At 45.7% G+C, this 17,861-nt stretch overlaps 1 protein-coding gene across 2 annotated transcripts in view; it reads right to left on the bottom strand.

Annotated features, from left to right (window-relative positions):
• Positions 1–1,251: 1,251 nt before the first annotated feature.
• Positions 1,252–17,861, bottom strand: part of LOC121288042 (arf-GAP with coiled-coil, ANK repeat and PH domain-containing protein 3-like) — a 331,715-nt gene continuing 315,105 nt past the window's right edge. For both annotated transcript variants that reach the window (XM_041206296.1, XM_041206297.1), the window contains exon 25: positions 1,252–3,280. In XM_041206296.1, coding sequence (XP_041062230.1) covers positions 3,174–3,280 — 107 coding nt within the window. In that variant the 3' untranslated portion in view covers positions 1,252–3,173. The remainder of the gene's footprint in view (positions 3,281–17,861) is intronic.

Below are 17,861 nucleotides of genomic sequence, written 5' to 3'. Positions count from 1 at the left end.
CCACAACTCTCTGGGGTAGAGAATTGCAGACATTTGTTACTCTCTGAGAGAAGAAATTTCTTTGCATCTCAGTTTTAAATGATTGTGCCCTTATTTTGTAACTGTCCCCTAGTTCAAGATTCCCCCACTAGTGGAAACAACATCTCAATATCTACCCTGTCAAGCCCCCTCAGAATCTTGTATGTTTCAATAAGTTCACCCCTCATTCTTCTAAACTCCAATGAATAAAGGCCTAACCTGTTTAGCCATTCTTGATAAGTCAACCCCTTTATCCCAGGAATCAGCCTAGTGAATCTCTTTTGAACCACCTCCAATGCCAGTATATCCTTTCTTAAATACTTTTCTAAAATCCTTTTTCTTAAAAAACAATGCCATTTAAAAACTATCCTGTTTTTCTATACTTATTTCTATACTTTTCTATATTTGTAAATAACCTCACACTTCCCCACATTATACTCCATCCACAGGAGTAAGACATTTACTCCCCCCAAGTTGTTCACCATTCTATGAAACCATCGCAACTCCATCTACCCATGATGGCTCCATAATCCTTAATACACTTAGTCAGCAAGCATGACCAAACTCAGACTTAAAATTACTAATTGAGCTAGGTTTCATGTTTAAAAATATTAGGGCATTAAACAGAGAAATACTATTAGGGAAGAAGGGTTAACAGAGGGAAGGTTGATGCATGGAATAAAGGGACAAAAACCTGATGTCCGTGTAAGGTAATAATTTTAACGAGAGTAAATTCACAGCTTGGGAATGAGCATTTTTGCAGGATGCACTTCCAGCATGTTCCAACGGGGGCATCGGAACTTATGGCTCACATTGTGTACCTACAGGTACCATATCGGAGTAAGACAAATATAAAACCCAGGCCAAGTCGTTTCAGAAACTGGCCCGGAGAGTTCCGACAGGAGTAGGACTCAACCTCACCACTACCTCCCGGTTAGAATTTGTCATGGTTCCACATCTGACAGATATGGTTTCTGCCCCAAATACTAACATCCAGAATCTGCCTGCTCCATGTCTCCCCTAATCCTGGAATTTCGACTCATAGGTTCTCTGTGAAGGCCACGCTCCCATTGTTTCAGAAGGAGAAAATCTAAATGTTATGTTTCAGTCGGAGAGAAGGAAGTCTCACCTACTGGTTGGAACTTATTATGACAGTGGCAGCTGCCAGTTCAGGCACGACATGCACAGAAAAAAGAACACCAATACTGAAATGTTTAAGAACAAATCAATTTTATTATTAAAGATTTAGATTCTCTATACATGTTGCAATGTTGTACATGAAGTAGGTTGTTTTTTTTACAATAACATGGAATTTTATAGCACAGGAACAGGCCATTTGGCTCAATATGTCTTTGCTGATGTTTATGAGACTTCCATTTAAAAATATCGATATATTACTTGCTACTTCCTAGACCGCATGTACATTATGTACAAGGTTGGATTTGAAAATGGCAAGCAGACTATACCTGTATAGTCTGCCCTTTAAATTTTGTTTTTATAATACAGCAAAGCAGATATATAAAGTGCCTCATTGCATGCTTCAGAGAAGTACTAGCCCCTTAAATATGAGTTTGTAATAAATAATATTTTATTTAGAAAACTGTAAATGATCATTCCATCAAGTGCTGAGCAACAATTTTATTCATGATACCCCCCTCCCCTCTTTTTACTCCCTCCTCTTCCTCATTATTCCTTCCTTCATCTCCCTGCACCTGAAGGCAGTGATTGATGCTGTAATCGAGCTCTGTCAACAACCCTCCGAGACCTCTCACCCAACTAACCATGGCCCAAGTGTGGCATGGTTTGCTCATTCCTGGGTGGTGAAACCCAATCCTGTTCTTGTCCGAAATAAACTTCTCAGTGGGATTCACTGGAAAAGGCGATCAGGAATGAGAGACCCCAAAAGATTTCCCTCCTCCCTATTGCAGAGGTGCTGAGGCCTATTGCAGATGTCACATTTAGCTGATGTCAGTTCACTCATCACGAATCAGGGAACAAGTTGGGACTTGTTTGGGGTAGTTACCGACAGAGCTGAAGGATTTCCTTTTTGACTTGTGAGTGTCAGTAATATCTTAATTTCTCTAACGGACAAAAATTAATTTGGAATCTGCTCAATAAAGTAGATGATATTTAATTTGGAGTGATATGGGAGAAGTGGGGGTAGGATGGCCTGGCATGGGGAGAGTAAGTACCTCACCCAGTGCTAATACAGGTGGGAGCAGCTTGTTTTACTGGATGGCCTCTGCATTAACCAATCCTGCCTACAATGATCATTCTAAGGATCACACATTTTTACAAATATTACACAGTATTGCACAAGTGTTTAATTCAATATAATAAACATCATAAAATGAGGATTGAGATAAAATCACCAATGTTTATCAGCAAATTTGCATCATGAAACATTGTTACCTACTCAAAACCTCACTGTACCACATGGATTGTGTTGGGGGGTCAAGGTGGCAGGTGAGAGAAATCATAGTTCTCTGGACACTGGATTTTTATGTCAGCTTCCAATGTTCACCCCATCCTCCCCCAATACTGCTGGTTCATGCCGAGACCTGGTTCAATAGGTACCAGCCTCTTATTTACTTCATTCAGATAGACATTCTTCGCAGCTGAGCCCAGATGATGAGTTTCAATAAGCTCTGGGGAGGCAGGACAGAAAAGGTGAGCCCTGCCCTTATCAGACCTCCTCACGTTTCCACTGTCCAGCAGGAGCTGTTTGATAGCGATGAGAAAGAGGAGCCTTTTCCTCTCCTTAGCCCAGGACAATGAACCATCAACCATCCTGGTGAAGACTGCCCAATTCAGCATGAATAAAACCTGGGAACTTCCTTTGTGGCTCAGTTCCAAATAAGGTATATTTCAACCAGGACAGGGGATGTGGGGGGTACGGTGAAGCTCATTTTAAAAAAACATTTCTTTTAACTCACATTATAAATCTGAAAGCTACAGTGGTGCTTCTGGTAATAGGTATCAGAATTGTCAAATGCTCTTGGTCCCAGCTGGAGCCCTGGAATTTATCCACACCTCTTGGTATTCTCAGCGTCTCGGACAGTGATCGCATTTCCTCACGGAGTGACAGTCCATGGTCAGCAAGTGAGCAGCACACGAGTCTCCAGAGAAGCTGACCACAGGAGCAACTTCACCAGCTACCTGCAGGAATGGCTGACGTAGAAACTTCTCCTGTTCAGTTTCTCGGGATTGTTGGATGCCATGTGGGAAAATTCTCTAAAAATATCATGATACGTTTCATCGCCTGCAAGAAGGGGAAAAAATGTTCTTAGAATGAAGATATTTAATTGAAATCATAAAGTTAATGTTTTACAAGGCAATGGTCAGACCACAGCTGGAGTACTGTGTGCCGTTTTAATGCCCCATTATTGGCAGGACATTAAGGCCTGAGAGAGCATACAGCATAGAGTCATCAGGAATGGGAAATGAGAGACCTGAGATATTGAGGCTGGCTCAACTTGAGCAGCGAGGGCTCCAAGGAGATTTGACAAAGGCTTTTAAAATTGTGAAGGGCTTTAATTGAGCGAATAGGAAAAACTTTTTACTGCAGCAAGCTGTTATGTTTTGCACGCATTGAAAGGATGGCAGATGGACGCAGATTGAGTCATGGCTTTTAAAAGTCACTGGGACTCAGAAGTGAACTAGGTTGTGATGCACATGCAGGTTGACTAGCTTGCTGACAGTCGAGCTTGAATCTAATGTGCCAGCTGGGAGATTTATGCAATCGTGGAACAACAGTTTTACACTCTGCCCAATATTGACTTGCATGAGAATAAAATCAGGCAGGCTGGATAAGAACCCAAAGGGGGAAAAACGCAGGACTATGGGGAATGGGAGGGGGAGTGGGACTAGCTAAATTGTTCTTGCAGTGGCACAATGGGCTGAATGGCCTCCTCCTGTGCTATTAACATTCTATGATAGCTTCTTTAAGTTGGAGCGTCAGTAGCTGGTGGCCTTCTATTTAAAACTGTTACTAAGGGAATGAGGAGAGAGTTTAGGAGAAATTGTGAGTGCTGTTGGAGCATGCAAGTACTTACAAGGGAGAATAGTTAGGCAGAGACTATTGCATCTCATCAGGGAAGCAGAGGAAGACACATAGCTTTTGAAAGAGCACAGATGGATGGGAGCAGTCTTTTGTTTCTCACTAAACAGCTTAGACAGAAGATGTGGGTTGAATAGTCTCTCTCTGTGCTGTAAATCTCACTGGTGTTGACTGCAATCAATGTTTTTTTCAACAAAAATCTGTCCTCCAGTTTTATTCCTCATCCACTTCCAGACCCACTGGATATCAAGGGGAAGGAAGGTTCCAGAGGTACAGGATACCATTGTGGGCTACCATTCCAAAGGCATCTGGTACCCTCTGGTACCTCACTCAAAGTCAGTGGATAGTTAATAGACAAAAGAAGCATTACTTAGCATTAACATGACCCAAATGGTGCCTGCCATTGTCAGCCTGTTTTCAGTAGCACTGAGGCCAATTCCCAGATGTTGTCCAGAATGAGACCTGTTAACCCAATGCAGTCCTTTTAAGATCTCCCTCTTCTCCGTTTGTTAATTCTAATTTCTACCATGAACTCTAGTCGAAGAACTGCAGTTGGTTCATGATGAATTGCAATTATTTCATGATGAACTGCACTCTTGTCCGATGCTCTGACACCTATGTGATTCTCCTGATAGAGCAGCAGGGGGCAGCATCTACTCATTACCTGCAGCTGATCTCGGCAGGAGAGAAACACAACAGCTTTTTGCATTACACACCATCCAAGAGAAATTTAACACAAGCAGGTGGTTTGTGCCTCAACTGTTCTGTGGCTCATGACACAAGAAGGTCGATTCTGGGTAATAGGAAGAGAAAAGTAAATTATTTTCAAACACTATTTACATACTCAAGTATGTTTTAGCCAACTTGTTTCCCAAATTAGCTTGTTATAATTGGCCTCAATGCCCCTTGTGATTGGCAGAAGGTAATCGGACAGCTTCCCTTCTGTCATCACTATCCAGTAGCCCCAGCATTGGACTGGGCTGTGATGCATATGCAGGTCAACTAGCTTCCTGACAGTCAAGTTTTAATCTAATGTGCCAGGTGGGAGATTTATGCGATGATGTGGAACATTGGTTTTACACCCTGCCCAATATTGACTTGCATGGAGAGTAAAATCAGTCAGGGTATAAGACCACTGTAGCACCCCATCCCAGCTCCTCAACTGGGGCGAAGGGGTGGGTCAGATTATAATTGCCCCCCCACCCCCCACCAGGCTCACACATGAAGAATGGGCACATTACAGGACACCCAGTGCTCATAGCAGCTGTCTCACAGCCTGAGCCAATGCCTTAAAGGAAAGTGGGCAGAAGCGGATTTTACAATTGCCAAGGGTGAAAAGACTAAAGTTAAACTCGTGCTGCCAGGGGCAGACAGCAGATGTGGGAGAGGCTATAAGTGTCTGTTTCTGCAGGTAAACCCTACTGAGCACCAACTGGTAAACCCAGCCTGTAACTCTTAGTTTCCTAACATTGCTGGGCTCAGTTTCTCAGCGATGTCATCAACACCACTATTAAACACAAATTTTAAAAGAGAAACTTGGGAGAGAAAGGAAGGAAACAATGCTTAAGCTGATCATTTGATATTGATATGGTTCGTCAGAGTTTGATTTCTTGTGAAAACATTGAATTAATTCAGGTGGTTTTGTCTGAGCATCTTATTCAAATACCAGGGCTTCCATCAGCAGAGATACTGTAACATGATTTAAATTACAAACAATCTCATATGAATTGTCAGAATTCTTCCCTTCCTTTAACATTGGCAGATGGACAATGCAGAGACTGTAGACCTGTGAATATTCGAGTGACTGGCTCTCTCCCTGATGACTCGATTGATAAATGCCTGGTACGATAGTGGGTTAAAGGAATCATCAAAGTCTCAGATGGGTATTTGCCAAGACTATTAGCCCCTGACCAGGGAGGGGTAAATCAGAGCAATCATTGAAGTCACTGCCCTGCTGGCAGGTAAATGAGTGGGTGGTAGGCGAAAGCAGGACCAAGCTCAGCTGCGGTATCATTCAGAGTTGAAACCCAGCATGTAGACTTACAAATATATAGCCAGACTGGCAAAATGCTGGAAGGTCTGCAGGCAGATACAAAACTGTAGTCTGGCATGAATCATGTCCTTTAGGAGAGGATAGGGCTAATGGGGAGAATATAAGAAATAGTGGGTGTTGAATGTCTTTAGATCAGTAAGGAGCTGAAAGGCTCAGGGTCCTGTGATTGAACAGAAACAAACTACAGAAAACAAACTGGAATAGATTTGTGCTTAAAATACATACATAATTGATAGATTCCAGCAAAATATGAACAGCATTACTTTAATTACACCTCAACATCTCCGTCCATTGTTAAGACATTTGCTAAATTTGCTACTGCAGGCTACAATTCATTCTGTCGGAGGTCTCAAGATATCACCGGTTTAATAGGTCATAAACTTCATTTAATTCTTGCTTCCTTACTGTTTCTTGTATAGCTAAATTGATTTTGTTTCCTACAAACTTCTTGGCTAGTCATCATTTTCCATTTTTCCTTTATATCTTCCCCTCCATCCTCTTCAGCAATGGTCTCACTTGACGGCTCCTTCAGTGATACCTGAATGAGCGGCAACCTGAAAAAAGCCTGAAACACATGCCCCCTGCCCTCTCCTCCAGCTCAGCAGTAAAGTGAAACATGGCTCAGCTCCAACTCTCTTGTAAGTTCAGCCGAGCAGGAACTCATCAAAGATCATTACTGGCCTGCTGCCAGTAAACAGATCAAACCGACTAAATTCTGTGTCAAACCTGACCTCCAGTCTCCATGACTACCATCACCTATGATGCTTTTGTTCCATTAACAGCAGGTGGTTTTCCCAGTGGACATGGTGAACATGCTCACGACATGCAGTTCCCCATTTACCAATCTCCTGAGAAATTTGTCTCCATTGAGATGAGCACATTTTAAACAGGTACCTTCCACAGAGATTTTTTTGTTTTCTTAGTCAACATAAAGGCTTTGCTATAGAGGCCAACCCATAAACCGCTTGGGGAAAGTGGGGGTGGTGGGAGAGAATTTTTATTCTGGATTGGTTTCACTTTGATTTATATTCTTGTGCCGCTGGGGCTGGGCAGCATATGGTGTGACCCAGTGCAAATTCTGAAAACGATGGCGAATGCACAGCGTCTAAAAGAGAAAGAAAGGTTAATAAATGAGGTGTAACCCTTCAGCAGATCTGGCACGGTCAAAGGAAGATCCCTTTATAGCATTGACAAAGAGTAGTCAGGGTTCACTGCACTAAAACCAAGACTCAATACCCCATCTCCAATTCTCATTCATTCCCGGGAACTCCTTCCCCGCCTCAGCCTCTCTTGTAAACTACAGGCTTTTCAAACTCAGGTTTACTGAAACTGAATTACTACTTCCTGATTTATCAAGTCTCCTCTCCTGCCCTTTTTGGCCTCAGTGGTGTACTGCATTGAGGGCATTTGCTCTTGAATTTCACATTGAAAAGGGATCGACTTCAACCTTCCCTCGCCATTCAGATGGTCTAACTGAAACATTGACCCATCTTTCTCTTTTCACCCTGGACAGACCAGCTGTGGATTTCTAGCCCTTTCTGTTCCTGTCTCAGATTTGTAGCATTTGTGGCTCCTTTCAGAAAGCTGGCACAGGCGCAATGGACTGAGTGGCCCTTAGGTGCTGCACAGTTTAATGATTCTGTAACATACACACTGCTTCAGGATTGATGTGGTTTCAATGCCTCTTCCATCGAAATGTGAGACAACTGGGGTCAGCACTCAATCCGAGTGCCAATGCTTGAGCTCACAGTGATTGGTTACCAAGTTCCATTAACTCTTTGTTGACTCGTGTCTATCAACTTTGGGAGACGAAAACAGGCAGGATGTCGACATGACATTAGTTTCATTCTTTAATAATGTGCTTCAGGTTGGCATTCTTTACAAAGTCTGATTGACCCCAGAAACTATAGAACCACATAGAGACTGGATTCATGAAGAATTTCAAATTGAGGCAAAACTAAAGAAAATCGATTGGGATTGAATGAGTTAAATTCAGTTCATAACAGATGTGAATTCAGATCACAAAGGGAGTCAATTTAGGACTGCCATAAATTCAAGATCTCTCCTCCCTCCTGGGCGTTTCTCAGTCCCTGGTTTGATCACTCACTTCCAGCAGCTTTGGTTATCAGCTGCTCCCTCTATTTTCCTACTGGATTTTCCTAATGTTGGGCAGGATCGTCCGTGTCCGCTGGCGTCAGGCGTGTTTGGCGGCGTGAGTGGACAATATGGCGAGAAGGCCAAAAATCGGTTTCACATCGTGAAACCAGCTTGTGATCGTCCAGTCAGCCTGCCGATGGTGGGCCGCGGTTCCATGACATTGGGAATCTCATTGTAATATATCTGCATATACTTATAAGCCCAGCCCGCTGGAATCATCTCTCCCCGCTGGATCGTCCACCCCCCAATCACGCCGACGTGTTTCACAACAGCGTATAAAAGTGTGCACTTGGCGGGCTGCACTTTCAGGGGGATTTGGAGGCAGGTACACAGTACTTTGCAGAGCACTGGCCCAGGTCGCCCGTTGGACTTCAAGGTTGAGGTGCACGGGGGGACAGGGGTGGGTGGGTGCAAGGGCTGCCCTATTGTTGAAGGTAGTGCACAACATATGCGGAGTTGGGGGGAGTGGGTGAGGGAAGCGGCCATTCATTAGAGAAACCTTATATAAAGCAACCATTCCTCTGCAGCTGAGACAGTTCAGGCGCAGCCAAATTGATATGGCTGTTGTTGGGCCTCTAGCTTCTCTGCCCACTCAAGCAATGGAGAGGCGTCAAAGTGCCACTAAGTAGCTCCAGAGCTTTTTACTCCTTGGGCACAGACTGCAAACTAATGAGCTTTTTAGTGGGCTGCGGAACAGTTGAACAACTGGGCAAGTTGTACAATCTCCTTGCTAAAGTTGGCCGTGGAGCAGTCACTGATGGAGGTGCTCACAGCCCCATGCAATGTCATTATCCCAATTTGGACCAATCTCCCCCATGGTTCAAGCTAACAGTGCAGCCTCGCAGCGCGGATTAGGAGAATGCTGCTTTTGAGGTGAGAGCACAGCATGCAGCCCAATGGGTAAAGCTGCTACCAATCAGTCGACTGGAGTGGGGCGGAGGTGGGTGGGGTTTCGGGCAGTTATGCAGTGCACTAATCTCTGGTCATCCAAGTGGTGGCCAGCACTCTCCGCAAGGCGTTAAGGGGCCTTCAAACTTAACAAAGGCAGGGTCTTAGTACACCCATGCTAACCCACGCGTCTCTCTCTTTCATCCTGCAGGAGCAATACATCAGGATCATAGAGCCTGGTGAACTAGCTGTATGCCTTGTGGCATATGGAGAGTGAAGACAACTGAGAAGAGAGTAACTGATGCTCCTGGCTGCACAGAGGGAGGAGCAGCTCCCTCAGGAAGAAGGGTCAGCTGGGCCTCCTGCACATGCTGTTGGAGAGCCACAGCGAGCTGTCGCTGGTCGGTGCCTAGTGAAACCCAGTGATAGACACCGCCTTTCATTTTGCAGATGACCGAGAACTAGTGTCACTGAAGACTGTGCACATCTCGGGAATAGGTCGTTCACATCTGCCAGCTACTACAGGATTTGGCGCCATGTGGACATGGAGGGCATCTACTGCCGGTGGCCGTGAAAGTGACCACGGTGCTCAATTTCTGTGCCAGTGGCTCCTATCAGGGCTCCACAGGTGACCTCTGTGGGATATCAAAAACCTCCACCAATAGATGCATCCATGAGGTCACAGATGCTAGCTTTGTGAGGGCACACAACTTTGTGCATTTCGCCCAGGACAAGAAGAGCCAGGATGCAAGAGTGATTAGATTTGCCCAGATCTCGAGTTTCCCACAGGTGCAGGGTGCCATCGACTGCACTCACATGGTGCTGAGATCTCCGTTGCAGCACGTCATCAACTATGTCAACCGCAAGGGATTCCATTCGCTGAATGTGCAGCTGGTGTGTGACCACCACAAATGCATCCTGCAGGTCTACACACGGTTTCCAGGGAGTGTGCGCGACACCTACATTCTCAGTCGGTTGTAGATCCCTGAAGTTTTCCAGAGTCCACAGAAGCTGCAGGTTTGGCTTTTTGGGGACAAGGGCCACCCGCAGAGGATGTGGCTGATGACACCCGTGCGGCAGCCTCAGACTGCAGCAGAGCGAAGGTATAACGAGGCTCAGACTGCAACTCGCAATTTGGTGGAGCAAACCATCGGGATGCTGAAAATGAGGCTCCTGTGCCTGGACCGGTCTGGTGGAGCCCTGCATTATGTTCCACAGAGGGTGTCACGCATTGTCTTCGTCTGCTGCACCCTTTACAACCTGGTACTGCAATGGGGAGAGGAGCAGGCTGAGGAAGAGATGGAGGAGCTGGATGAGCAGGACACTGATGGGAATAAGGGTGAGGAGGTCCTTGAAGGTGATGATGACGGGGATAAGGCCCTGGCACTGGTTAGATGAGGCAGGTGCACCTGGGAGGCCCTCATAGCTGCTAGACTTGAGGAGGATGATGACGACATGCAGTGAAGTGACCCCATAGATCCTCACATTGCATCTGTGAACGTTTGACTCCAGTCTGGCTTATGGAAGTGCACATACCCTCTGTGATAATGCTGCTGTCATGGAGACACAGTGGCGGCCCTAATAGTCTCTCAATTGCAGGAGGATAATGACAACATGGAGTAAGGACACTCGATAGATCTTAAATAGCCTCTGAGAATGTCTGACTCCTATCTGGCCCAGGGTAGTTCGCTTGTGCTCTGTGATCAGGGTCATATCATAGAGACGCAGCCATGAAACTTTAAATGCACCTGATCCTTTGTCCATCTTCAGTACCTGATCCTTTCAGGAGCACAGCATTGCTGGTCACAGATGTTGACAAGATGGGAGCCAGCCCCTCCTTAAAGGTGCTGAGAGCACACAGAGAGAATTATGGAACTCTGTGTCACCTGCCCATGACACTCCGGTAACAATGACAAGCACCATCGAGGTGCAGGCATCAGTAATGTGTCTGGGGAGTGTAAGGCTGGATCATGACTTTGGCCTGAAGGTTGCACACTGCACAGGGAAGAGGCCCTGGACTGAGACACCTGCCTTTATCTTGTGCAGAAAGGTTTCACATCTGAATGACACGAACACTGCTCATCAGAACAAGGAGCCAGGGAAACATTCTTGGGAGTTTATTAACAATAGTGAGCAGTATGTACAAGTGATTAACACCTGTGCCCAGGCTGTACAGCTACATCTTCTTAACCTTCCTGCTGCCACAGCTTAGTGCTCCCCTGACATCCACAGCGGAGGTAGAGACAGCTTGCTGACTGCTACACTCTGTCTGTGATGGCCTTGTCGGGTGTCCTCTGGAGGGCCAAGACCTGGAGGCCCCTGCCTGCTTTTGGGGTCCTGCTGTGTGGCAGTGGTACCCTCCTTGGCCTGTGGAGCTGGAACTGCCGAGTTCACAGGAAGAGGGGATTCAGATGGGCTAGACGCTCCTGGAGTCACCTGGATGGATGGCCCCGGGATGTGCACCTGCTGATCCTCTTCCCTCTGGGTGCCCAAGGAGTGAGGGGTAGCTGGATTGAGATCGAGCTGTCCAGCACCCTCTTGCATAAACAGTGTTGGAGGCCAACTATGATCTCAGAGACAGAGTTGAGCCCACGCAGCAGTGCAGGAGCAACATCCTGGACCAAGGTCTCCATGACGGTCGCCATCCTACCAGTGTTGACCTTGGTGTGTTAGCAATGCCAGCACTATCGCTTCAGCCTGAAGGCGGATGGGCTCCTCCATTATGCCTTCCAATCTGAGGAGTGCAACGGACATCCCTTCCTGATGTCCCTGGGCTTGCCTTTGCAGCTCCAGCAACTGAGGTATGACCGAGTCCAGAGGCTTGTGTTCCAACTTGGACTCAGCAAACTTCTGGCTTCCAGCAGTCCTCCAAGTACCAGACACCTGGGAAGTTCCTGCCTCCGCCTGCTGTGGGTCAGACAGCGGGATCACCAGATTGTGATCCCGAGGCTACTGTAAAGTTAGGTCCCACCAAGGTGTGTGTCTCTGCACTGGTGGAGGGTGTGGGTGAGCGCTGTGACGGGACTTCAGGGAGGGTGCCTACAGATTCCTCTCCAGAGATTTCTTCGGGGCTTGATTGGAGGCCCTAGGTCATGGACTCTAATGGTTGTTTGGCAGATGTGCCTGCGAAAGCAAGGAGAGATAATTAGTACATGGCAGTGGTCTGTGAAACAGCATGGTTGTCTGATGGATGCTGCACTGCTGGATCCTCACTTGGTAGAGCAACGCCGACCTCACCGTCAGCACAGGACTGGTCCAGATCGTGGCCGGACAGCTGGATGGCTCTGCTTTCAAAGTCCGTGAGGACCTTGATTTCAGGCATTCTGCCACCGGTCTGCGACATCTTTCTCTTGTTGTGTGCCAGCTTGTCCTGCATGAATAGAGACTGTGTAAGCAGGACACCTGCCAGGCTAGATCATAAGTATGTCTGGCATCAGTGGGTGGTGAGTTGTCCCATGGACGGGTTGAGGACAATGACAGAAAGTGTGAGAGAGTGAATGGTGATGTCCCTTGAACCGGTAGTGAGTGAGGGCCCTGTGGATGTGTGATGGGTTTGTGAATGTGTGAGTTGAGAGTGATGAGAAGAGTGACTCGCCCTGAAAGAACAGAGGAAATCATTCATCCACTGGGTGGCTGTTCTCTTTTGAAGGGCGTTGGTGCTGGTTGCCAAGCCAGGGTAGTGAGGTTACTGCCCATCCTGTGGTCAGAGCTGAGGTAGAGGACTTCACAACGAGCCTCCACTGCACCCAAAAGGCACTTGAGGGACATGTCATTGAACCTGGGGGCTGCAGTCTTTTTGCCTTTCAGCAGTCATGGGCTGGAAGCACTGAGAGGTGTGCGTGTGGCTGGATTTGAAATATGGCGCCCGGCGTGCTGAAGCAGCGAGGTGATGGCTTGGTGGGCGAATGAGAGCCCGCCCGCCACGGAAACGTCGTGTTTCCCGGGAATGCATAACCAAGGCAGCAGATTTGGGACGATACAGCGTGAAAAGCCGCCATTGTGGCCGGTGGGTAAAATGTTGTTTTAGTACAAATCTGGGACGATTCTGCCTGTTGTTCCTATTCAGCTTTTTCCCTTCCTTCTGGAGCCTGTCTTTCCAATACCTTTGACTTTGGGATATCTGCATATCTAACCTCTGTCCGTGATCACCTTTGTATAGAGTACAGCACCTTGAATCAATATTGGTCCAATGTTTTGGCCTATCAATAGGCCACTGCCTATTAGCTGCATCTTTGTGCAAATAGATTTGAACTCTAGACCTCTGCAGCTTCTTTAACAGGCAGCTGAAAGGCCTTTCTGCATAAGAATGTAAATTCTAGTGGCAGTTAAAGCACTCCAGGCTTAGGGAGCATCTGAATCTCAATATAATATTTTCTAAAATGCCTTATACAATAGCTGGGCATTTCTCGAAACAAGAATATTCTGCATTTTAAATTATTTGAATTATTTTACTGCGCTTTAGTCTTCAGATCAACATCTGTTGAAACAGGAGGCAAGCTGTCTCATCTAACTCCTGGCCAAGCGAGGTAACACAGCAAGATGCTGTGCAGTGGCAACCAATGCCTGATACAAACACCTGTAGTTTTGAGTTCAAATGGTATCTCACACCAAATGTCATTAAATCGATATTGATGTGCAGCTTGGTCAAACCGCATGAATTTTCACACGTGGCACACTTCAGCCTGTCAAGTTGGATTGGAGCTTTTGCAAAGCCAGCCAGTTAAGCAGCTAACGGCGGCCAAGTTACATCAAGCTCTGTGCATTTCACTCCTTGAGCATTGCATGCATGGGTGAACTGTGTGAGCTGTGAAACACAGGGTGAATGAAGAGCTGTATATTGATGGTGGTTAATAGACCACCCAACTAAAACACTGGAGTTGGCTCCACATGAGAAAACAGTTTGGGAGGGGCTGGGGGGAGGGGTGTAAAACAGACTTAGGGACGGGCAATAAAAATGCTGGAATAAAAACAGAAAATGCTGGGAAAGCTCAGCAGGACAGAGGAACAGAGTTAACATTGAGTCCATATGACCCTTCTTCAGATGCTGGATTGGTCGGCGATGCCCATGTCCCAAGAATTTAAAAAAATGCTTGCTCACTAGATGGTGCTTTTCTGCCCAGGGTGTCCCAAAGTGCTTTCAGTAAAGTACTTTTGAAGTGTAGTCACTTTTATACAGTAGGAAATGTGGCAGCCAATTAGCACACAGGAAGATCCCAAAAACAGCAACTCAACAATGACCAGATATTTCATTTTTTTTTACTGATGTTGATCGAGGAATATTGGTCAGTACACGGGGGATAACTCCCCTCTTCAAAAAAAAAGTGCCATGGGATCTTTTATGTCCATCTGTAGGGACAAACAGGGCTTCAGTTTAACAGCTCATCTCAAAGCTAGTACTCTGGACATTGCAGTACACCATCATCACTGTGCCCGGAGTGTAAGTCTATTTTCTGCATTCAAGTCTCTGGACTGGGACATGAACCCACGACCTCCTGACTTAGTGGTGAGAGTGCTACCCATTGAGCCGGGGTGAAGAGGAAAATGGTGGGGGCAAAGCTCTGAGCTTCAAACTCTGGGCTTGCCTGGAAGTAGTGAATGTTGATAGGTCTCTGGGAGACTGGGGAGAATTGGGGAAAGGACTTTGTCCTGCGAGTTCGCATAGGAACAGGAGTATGAATTATCCACTGTAATTGGACAATCGCAAGGAGCTTCCATTGTGGTGAAATGTGCACACAGGTATAAGGAGGAAATCTCTAGTAAATGAGCTAGAAGAAGGAAGCAGGGAGCACCGGTTGAGGTTAGGATTTCAAACCGAATTTATTAACAGTTTTTCAAAAGACAATAAGAAAGCAGACACAAGGCAACAGTCAAAAGTGTAAATTGTACAAAGATATTCAGCTGCAGAATGCATCAGTCTGAGTACAACATTCAGTACAGACAAAGAGTAAGCTACCACAGGCTCATGACAAAGCAGGCAGAGAGAGGGTTAAGTTGCGTAGCATATTTACAGCTGTACAGCAAGACTCCATTCTACAGCATTTCTACATAACTTTTCACGATTACTTTAGTTAAACTGGAGGTTTGTACCTTCTACGATACCTAACATACACATAAGTAGCTGTTGCGTTTTGCCAGTTTACCTTTTGGCGTTAACGTCCAACTATCCATTTCCCCTGCCCCACCTCCCACCACCCCACACCCCCCTCCCTTCCCATTCCCCGCGGTTTCTCCTCTCCTGAAAGGCACTGACTCTTGGGTGACATGATGTTGGCTGCCTCCCAAGCCCTTCACCCATTGGTCAAGCGGATGCCTGTCAGGCTACTTGTGTTCCCAGCAGGACTTACTGGAGAGTGATCAAGGAGGGAGAACTCTTTCTCCCACCCCACTGCACCCCAACAACTGAGGGTCGATTCTAATACCCACCACAGACCCGGCTGAAAATGAGTGAACTCTGTACATCCGGCCGTGGAAGGCTCCATTCCATGTGGATGGCATGTTACAAATGCAGCCACAAAGCAAGGAAGGGGATCCAGTCTTTAAATCTGATCTTTCATTCTGTTATTTCAGTGCCAGACCCATCTGTCTATTGTCACCTAGATTCAGTATACATAATTTGTGTCTTTCTCCAGTCTTTGGCAGGAAGTAACAGCCTCATTGAGCAGCAGAGCGTCAAAGTAAACGATTTTAGAATAAATCCATTTTCCATTTAAAAATAGCATATTTAAGACTTGTATCAGTTTTTCCCCCCATAATAAGCCCATTTTCAGGGTGTTGTGTAGTGGTTTAACCTGGTGTGGAGGGAAAAGTGACTTAAAATTTTACATTAGGCCTTCTTAACAAAAAAGCTTCCAAATGGCATTCTGATAAAGATTCTGTACAGGTTTGTATGTGTCCCCTACATTCACCCTGATCCTTTCAGGAAGTCTATGGCAGGAGACTGGGTGGTGCAGTGTGTGCAACCAGTGATCCCCCACTTCTAGGGGTCTGGGTTCAGATTCAGTCCAGGCTGTGGAGATGAGAGGGTCTTTCACTGTGCAACCTAATGTGAAATAAATCTGGGCAGCTCCAGAGAGTCTGCCCACACATCATTCATTTACAGACAGCTTGGCCTTATGAGGCTTGGGCAGAGGAGAGAGAGCTTTTGCTGATTCTAATTCTAATATTCCTGAGCATGTTTGATAGAGACCGTTGGATGCCCTAATTGGAAAGTGTTCAATTTCCCCAACTTGATGAGCATAAAATTAAAAAGAGCAAATAAAATGGTTGCAGTGTCACATCTTTCAGATTTGGGCCTTCACACATCTCCACACATGAGCAGAGCTGTACTGAACAACAATTGCTGGTTATAATAGACTAGATCAGAAAGCAGCGTGAGATGGATTTTGTCCAGTGTATAACTTCTGCCTGACTCAAATCTTCTAGTCCCTTTCACCTCAGGTGTCTGTTCTACAAACTTCTGCACAAACAGTTTTACCTCCAGTTTTAGAGAATAACTGTCCCAGTTTCTAAATGATTATTTACAAGTTGAGGTAAAGGGTGGTTGCGTGAGAGTGTTTTAAGTTGATTGTGTTGTGTTTTTGATATTGTGAAAGACAGCAAAAGTTAACAAACTATCCTTGGGGCAGAGGGTTTATGAGGCGGATTCTAATCTCAGGCAACGCACCTCACTTTTCTACTTGTTTAAACAAGCTGGCCAATACCTCTGACCACATCATACATCATTATCTTTGTTCTAAGCCTGTGCCTGATGAATATTAACAATCTGAATGGAGACACGGATCAAATTTAAGCCTCATCAAAACAGATAGTTCTCAAGGCTGGAACAGCAAGTTTGGCTCCTTAGCATTGTGCAGCTGAGTGTAGAGGAGAACTTGCACTCCATCATCCTTCAAATCTACCATCACTGATACTACGTCCAAATTATAGAGACGGCTTAAACAGCAGCAGCTCGGTTTGCCTTCCCCTTAGAATCTGGAGGCACTAATGCCGCCCTCATTTATTACAGTTTGGTGGTTGTCTCTGGTGCCAATACAGAATGTGACTGTCGCAGGTGAAGTGTTTTAAGGGATTTGGCACTGGGCCAATGGTTCCCAGCAGAGAAGAAGAAAACCTGCATGTCGACAGCATTGACTGTCAGCCTGATGAATGAATAGGAACTCCTTAATCTCAGCACAACAGATGCTGTTGGAACTCGTCCTTTGAGCCAGGGACCTGGAGGTCCCTCGCTAAACTGTCAGGAGACCTTGAGGTGACACTATATTGTTACACCTTGAATCTTTCCTTACCAAAGGAAACCATTCAACCAGACTATTAGGTTTTTTTTGGTGCAGTAATTCAGGATAGCTTTGTTTTTGATTTTCAGTCACATATCTAGACGATTACACAATCACTTTGTAATAGGTTATGCCAGTCAGATCCCTAGCATATGTTGTCAACTCAAAAAAAGATTCTTACTTCTTAAGGGTGTAATGTGAAGTGCTATTCTTAGGTAAGATAAATTACAATTCATTGCTAAGATTAAACCTCAACACCTCAAGAAGAAAAGGAAAGATAATATAGTTATCGACTGGTAATGAAACTGCTAACAAAATGTTAAAAGCTTCAATAACACAGGGACTTAAATATGCGTGGAGGCATCTTTAGGTACAGCAACATAGTGGTTATGTTACTGGAGTAGTAATCCAG

The sequence above is a fragment of the Carcharodon carcharias genome, chromosome 15 (genome assembly GCF_017639515.1).
Source record: "Carcharodon carcharias isolate sCarCar2 chromosome 15, sCarCar2.pri, whole genome shotgun sequence".
Taxonomy (NCBI): Eukaryota; Metazoa; Chordata; class Chondrichthyes; order Lamniformes; family Lamnidae; genus Carcharodon; species Carcharodon carcharias.
Note: the sequence above shows the minus strand (reverse complement) of the source record. Positions and strands in the feature narration are given on the sequence as shown.